At 36.7% G+C, this 7,528-nt stretch overlaps 1 protein-coding gene and 1 long non-coding RNA gene across 7 annotated transcripts in view; one reads left to right on the top strand and one right to left on the bottom strand.

The window, feature by feature from the left end:
- Positions 1-989: 989 nt before the first annotated feature.
- Positions 990-6,808, top strand: LOC306984195. Its single transcript, XR_013794506.1, has 3 exons — positions 990-1,074; positions 5,143-5,403; positions 6,151-6,808. It is a non-coding gene; the product is annotated as an uncharacterized lncRNA (long non-coding RNA).
- mmp17a (matrix metallopeptidase 17a) overlaps positions 1,631-7,528 on the bottom strand; it is a 109,593-nt gene continuing 103,695 nt past the window's right edge. For all 6 annotated transcript variants that reach the window (XM_079585315.1, XM_079585316.1, XM_079585314.1 and 3 more), the window contains one exon: positions 1,631-3,418. In XM_079585315.1, the coding sequence (XP_079441441.1) occupies positions 3,096-3,418 (323 nt within the window). In that variant the 3' untranslated portion in view covers positions 1,631-3,095. The remainder of the gene's footprint in view (positions 3,419-7,528) is intronic.

The raw sequence follows: 7,528 nt of genomic DNA, 5'->3' as shown, positions 1-7,528 counted from the left end.
TTTACTTCATGTGTCTGTTAGTTCCTAGTTTTGTCAGTCGAGTCATAGGCTATGTGTTATTTGCAATGATGAAATGGAGTGTGTGTATTATTATTAACCTGCTTGTGAACTCTGTTTATTTCATTTAAGAAATTCATGCAACGTGATGCACTGTCCGTTAAATATAACACAATAAACCAAAGTATATCAGTAGGAGTTTCCTTAAGTCTTTCTGATAGTTTTCTTCAGGCCGGTTTATCCATACGGAAATGTAATATATGTACATAGCCTAGGTATATGAAATATACATATATGAAATATATCCACATATATAAAATATATATACCCATATATAAAACCTATTAGAAAATGGAACAATTGACATATAAAACCAGCCCATATATTTGATGTATGTATAATAGTGTTTTTTTACATACATGTCACATATATAATTATCAGTTTTCAAATAGAATTTGTGTAGTATTTGTTTTGTTTTTATGAGCTGGTCAAGAAGAGGTAAAATAATAATAAATAATACATTTTATTTATAAAAGATTCGAAAATGAGATAGAAATTGAAATGAAATGTGGATAATGAGATAGAAATTGAAATTAAATGTGGATATGTAGACTTGATCTGTAGACTTGAAATAAATAGTAAATAGTTTGGCATATATTAAACATATCGGTGACATATATGGTCAAAACATACAGTATTATATAAATAATAATCATATACATCATATTAATATATGTCAATATACTCATTTAATATGGCAAATTTATATATGTTAAAACCCTATATTAACATAAATATAGAGATATGTTATATTTAACATATATGACAGCATCACTAGCGATATAGGGATATGTCATATATTACATTTCCGTATGGGTTACTACAACAGTAGAATACAATTCTGAAATTATGGTTTATAGTTTTGGTGTGCCACCCCAAGATTTTAAGTGGCCCCATCTGGCCACCCCTATGAAAAATTTCTGGAGGCGCCACCAGCACACAACACAGACAGTCCCTGAGCTGGAACATGTCCACTCTGCTTACCTGCGGTGGGCACAGACGGTCTCCAGGCAGCCGGTAATTAGCAGCACTGCAATCTTTGATGAAACATTTTACCGCTCAAAGTATTTCGGTTATCGCCACCGGAAGATAACCGACACATATCGTTCAGTCATTGGTTTTGCTTTCAGCACTTTTAAAACATCTTTGTTTCGGCACCCACACACATTCAGGCACACGCAAACAAAGTCTACAGCTTTTCCCATATATGATGCGGAGTGGGCTCGTTACCAAGGCGACGGTTACTTTCCATATCCAATATGAAATAGCTATATGCGCTGTCCTTGATTTACAGTAAGACAGGCACAGAATAACCAAAGTTACAGCAGAATACATGTACTGTGTTTCCACATAAACAAACAGGAATATCATACCAACAGAGTTCTGAGCGCTAAGAAAATTTTGATTGGTGGTTTGATGTTATTTTGGCATCGCGGGGTGAATGTGGTGCGAATGCGGTTCCTGCCGTCTTCTGACAGCGGCTGTCATGTCTGCGGGGAAATAGCCGCGTGGAGCTCGCATTTAAACTCGGTTGTGTCATGAAATTACAGCAGTCATCACGCGAGCTTGCTCATACTTCTTTATTTTTCTACAAAAATATTTCACCTTATAAAAGACAGCTCAGAATGTACATTGTTTTTGCAACTGCCATAGAAGTTTTTACCTTATATGTATATGTATTTATATATAGTATAAGCATTTCTTTCCATATATGATCAGAGTGCACTCTCAGCAGCCCAGGATATGAATCTTCCCAGTCTAAGTATTTCTCAATGTCATCAGCTCTCTCTGACTGGGAAAACTGTAAGAAGACAAAAATAACCGTATAAACAAAGCTGTGACATGTTTCTAGCTGTGGTGATCCAGGCATTGTGAATCCAGCATCATGCATGACCTTGAACTAAACATCAGTGGTGTTTATTACAAAAATACAGTTGACTGCAATCAGTAACTGTCATTGCTTTAGAGTGATGTGGTGTATTACTAAAACAGTCAGTATTGAAGATGAGAGTAAATATAATTGCTTAGAACAAGGCAGAATAATAAGAAAAAGATGCTAAGACACTGGGAATAGACGGATCAGACGGAAGAGACGGTTACAATTAGAAACCCGTAAAACAAGTAAAGGATTACGCTTTTCGGAGAAAAAGTGCTAATAAAAAATGAGTGACTGGATTCTTAAAGCACTTGGAGCGGAGGAAGGTTAAGGTTGTGACTCATGGTATCCCATGATGCCTCTGAACTGCAGCCAGCAGGAAGCCCTATTTGTGAGATTTCCACCACCTTCCCGATATCAGCAATATTAATACAATCGCTATCATTATTATCATTATCATCATGATCATTATTATTACTGGCTCTGGATATGCCTCAGAAAGCTAGTTGATATATCTCTTGATATTCTGAAACAAAATGATTACATGAATCTGATAAAGATTATTTTCAGGTTTTGAATACTACTACCAATCATTTTTTTTAAATGTTAGTGATGCTTGCCTGTGAAAAACACGTTGCCACGGTGGGTGTTTAGACTCATTTGTCGCATTTTATATGGATGTATTCCTAATCTCTGATATTTTGGGTCCTAAATATGGCTTGCGTCAAATTTTTCCGCTTGCTTTATTGTCTGCCAGGTTAAGTTGTAGAATAGGTCTGATAAATTAATAGCACACCTCAATGAGCGGCACCATTTAATATATAATTTAGGCCATGTCTGTAGCACAAACGGTGTGAGATTAATTATGTGCCAAAGTCTATTACTTGGGGTTGAGATAGCAATAGGAAGCATCACTAATAATAATGATGATGATAATAATAGAATTTCCAGTTTCCAGAAAAAGACGACAACAAAAAGCATCAACCAAAAAAAAATAAAAAGTGATCCAATCCCTCTCTTGATTGAAGTGCTGAGTCCATTCCATCAGTCCGGTGCTGGCGAAAGGCTTTTTCAGAGCCTCTCATTGCTCTCTTCACCCACAGGCTGCTGCATGTTCTGCTCCTTGAGTCTTTTTGAGTACAGGCCTGTGGCTCTGCCCTTATCAGAGAGGAGCAGAGGAGAGAGCGAGAGCGAGCGTCCAGAGTGGCGCTAACACCCAGGCGGGCGAGAGGGTCAGTCGCGTCCCCAGCGGGGAGGCTGAGTCCGAAGTGCAGGAACAAACCTCGTAGCCATTTTCTGCATGGTCTGCTTGGTGCTGCCCGTGAAGCCTCGTGTTTGAGTTGTTCTGCATCTCCGGGGAGTCCGACTGCATTTCCGTGCACACCAGCCAGTCCTTCCCGATGGGACGCGGATAACCCGTTTCAACCTCCATATCGCTGCCTGCCACACGCCAGTACTCCTTTCCCTTGAAGAAATATGATGCACCTGGGTAGAAAGAGCGGAAAATACAAAGAAATAAAATACTGGTCGATGCACAGAATGGATTTTTCCAGACCTCCTTTCATCCAGTATACAGATCATTATGGTTTTACTTTTCCCTCTATAGCTTTTGTCAACTCTATTTTCTGTTTCAGAACTACTTCTCTCAGTTTATGTCTGTGACGAGTCACGCAGGTACGGGGTTCCTCCGCAGCGGTATGACCCGAACCAAGAATATAAACACTTATTATAGGTGTACCGTAGTGATTCAGGATAAGACAAAAACACGGTTTGGAAAATGGATTCATGATGTGGATTATTATATACATTTTAAACACACACAAAAAGTTCAGGACCTCAGCTTTAACTCATAACAATGAAATAACTCAATGTTAACTGAGGGAACTGCACGGGGTTCATGAGTTGATAAAAAGCTAGTAATTAAGTCAAATTAAAATGAATAATTAATTTAAAAATGAAAACAATCAATACAATAAAAAACAATACAATTTTATATGTTAACCTGCACGTCACCAGCATCAGAGAACCACGAACATTCTCATGCATTTCAAAACTTGCATGAATTTCTTTTCATGAAAAACATATTCTAGCCATTTTTCTGTACAATGAATGTTACAATGTTATCTTTTTAAAGCGCAGCATTCCAGCTTTGTGAATATTCATAGCGAATTCTCGATGACATCTGGAGTCTGAACCAATGAAATGTGATTTTCTGTGATATGTGACTAATGCTGATGTAAACAAAACGATCTTACTTGCCCTGACTGACACGAAGCGTGTGCATAAAGACATCGCGCGATCCCAATATACACATATACTCAGAAATACAGTAATTCAAAATATCTGTTATGTGAATGTTTGGTGAACTGTTGGGGAAAAACATCTGGTGGTATCATTATATTAGATCCGTGCGGTACAGTAGGTCTTAAATTATGGGCTGTCTGTTTCATTAATGTTGATCAAATATTTGTGGTATAGTAAAAAAGTTGAATACATTTTTCCTATGGAAATTTGGTTTTGACTTGGTGTGTGCCAAATTTTGTGTTATTACCATGGATTTTAATGTTTGGTTGCTAGGTGATTTTGTTTTGGAAACCTTAGAAAATTTTAACGTGATTTTTCTCAAAATTTACTTTGCTGACTATCGATTTCAAACAGGTGTATCTAATTTTTGGTCCGATTCCAAAAAATCAAACATCATTTTTTTTAATAGAGAACCAATGTAAAAATAACAACTAATTTTTAAAAAATGTACTCATTCCAACTAATTTTGCAAGCACGGGTCACATTTGGTGTTTTCCTCACAGGAAGCCATCAGATCACAGACTCGTACGGATTACTTTTATGGTGCTTTTCTTCTTTTTGGGAGCTTGTCCTTTGCTTGGTCCCCATCCACTTTCATCATATGGAAGAGAGCAGCTTAGAAATTCTGCTAAATATCTCCTTTTGTGTTCCAAAGAAGAAAGTCTTATATGGGTTTGGAATGATGTATTTTTAAAACCTATTTCAACACTCTACTCATCTGACAGTAAATCATGTTTTTTGGGGGATGAGAGGAAACATGAGACAATAGCCCAGATAGAGTCTAGACACACAAATGGAGACCTCCATATTTTGCCTCTTGATGAAAAGCTTTTCCTCCGGTTCAACCTAACCATTTGTCCAATCTGAACAAGAGCTTTACTATCTCTCTCTGTCTCACTCTGCAGGTGAAATGGGCCGTCAGTGCTGTCTATTTGAACAGGATACTGTTGCCAGCACCTCCACAGGCTTAATAGTTCCTCGCTCCCGTGGAGGCCGGGGACTGTCACTTTAGTGTGGCCGGCCCTCACTCCTCGTTCAAAGCTCTTCCTGTGGGGCTAGCAAAGCCTCAGAGACCAACACCTGATGAGACAACTTCTCTGCCCCTCATTCTGCCTACAGTCACCACAGCAGGGAAGAAGATCTGGTGCATCAAGTGGAACCTAAAGGTCCGTTCACACCAAGAACGATAACTGTAAAGATAATATAATGACTACTACATTAGCGTCCGCATCAGGGTACGATTATCGTTCTGTTTATTCTAAGAGCGCTGCAGTTTTGTCGTCTGCCTCTTTAAGCAGAATGGATTCTGACTGGCTGTCAAAGTTTTTATCGTTTAAATTATTTTTAGAGCTATATTTTTATTGTTATAGTTATCCTAAAGACGGTTAAAACTGTGCTTGTAAGGGAATTAGCAATGTGCAAAACTGCAAAGATGATTTTTTAGGGATATAAAACAGCCAAACTTGCCATTTTATACATTTGGCATGAGACGATAAGGAAAAAAACAACAAGACATGACACAATGTCCAAAAAAACATTCACCTGCATGTCTTTATAGGCTAACATTATGCATAATATGCAAAATAACTGACCTTCACATTCATACAAATGGTATGTTTCACTCGTGGGTGACATTTGAAATTTTTAAAAAAAGCTTCAATGCTAATTACAGGTGCTGGATGTAATTACTTGGTTGGAATACCACACATACAGTAAATGTCCTAATATATCACTGAAACATGCATCCTGATAAATCATACTCATCTATGCGACCATCCTAAACTCTGTGAAAAGAAAAAGAAAAAGGGGGGAATGGCCTGCACTTCTTTCCTATCAGAAATAGGCTTTCTACAAGTCTTGCTGACATATGGTCAATTGAATCTTTGCTTTGAAGCTTTGCTTTTATTTAACAGGCTTCTAGTGATCCACCACAACATTGCAGCTGCCTGGTCTTCATCCTTGAGGACACCACGAAGAGCTCACTGTGCATTAGACACAATGCTGTGCATTAGGCATGACAGGACATTATGCCCCTTTCTCCATTCTGCTCACATAGACCTTAAAACTGCTGCTATGACAACCACACAATCAAAACACCTGCATGGCTAACAGCCTCTACATCCAAATAAAACCATTTCTTCCAAGGCGGATTGGGGTTGTACAACTGTACACAGTGTCTTTATATGATGTATAACGCTTTAAAGAGTCGTTTTTTTGAGATGCTACTAGATATGTATTGGAAGATAATATTAGAATTTGAATTTTAGAAGGAAAGTGGTAAAAAATGTTTTTTTATTTTTTATGATTTAATGTTTATTTTAGAATGCCTGTTTACACCAAGTTCAAATAGCCTGCCTTGTTGGCAGTGGCTATTTACACTAACCCTACCCACCATTGTCTGGTTTAGACTAAATGATAAAAGAAACACATCTGATAACAGGAGAAGTGGCGTTAGCTTTTGACATGCCTGACCAGAGTTCGAACCCGCCTTTTCCCGTACTCATTCTTCTCCCTTTTCCCATCGCATATCAGCTCAGAGCAGAAAATATGATATTTATTAAATATCATCCTAAAGTGTGTTACGGGTAGGTGTAGGGGAGGTAATGTCAAGTACAAGTAATGTCCCAATAAAGCAGCATCCATTTATGATTTAAATAAATAATTTCATACTGTTTTATAATATATAATACAATACACTGAGGTGCAAATAGTATCTGCCACTATTTGCACAAAGTATAAACAGCATCTCACTACTATTTACACTTCATGCAAAAGAAAATACTCCTATCTTAGCATCTATGGCTAAATTAGTGCAAATAGCCACTGCCTTTTTATTTTCTTGATAAGCTCAGTATTCTTTCCTTTGTTTTCGATTGTTGTTATTGTTAACTAAAACTAATAAAAATGGTTTTTGTTCATTGAAATAAAAAATAAATATAAGATGAAAAACTTAAACATAAAAAAACGTCTAGAAGTGTTGTCTTCTTAAACATGTTTAAGTTAAAGTACTAAAATGACTATAACTGAAACAAAATAAATTAAAGCTAAATGAAAAAAAAACTTAAACTAAAAAAATACAAAATATGAATAAATACTATAATAGTATAGATAGAAATAATACTAACATAACACTGATTTATAAGCAGTAATTATTATTTATGAGGAGGGGATGTTCTAATTTTATCAGATTTTATCATAATTTTATTGGACATCTGTGTGTAGAGAATGAGACAAAAATTCAATCGATTACAATCAAAATATTATATCTGCTAAAAGCTGATTTTGTCAACT

Source organism: Phoxinus phoxinus (assembly GCF_949152265.1).
Source record: "Phoxinus phoxinus genome assembly, chromosome: 17".
NCBI lineage: Eukaryota > Metazoa > Chordata > Actinopteri > Cypriniformes > Leuciscidae > Phoxinus > Phoxinus phoxinus.
Note: the sequence above shows the minus strand (reverse complement) of the source record. Positions and strands in the feature narration are given on the sequence as shown.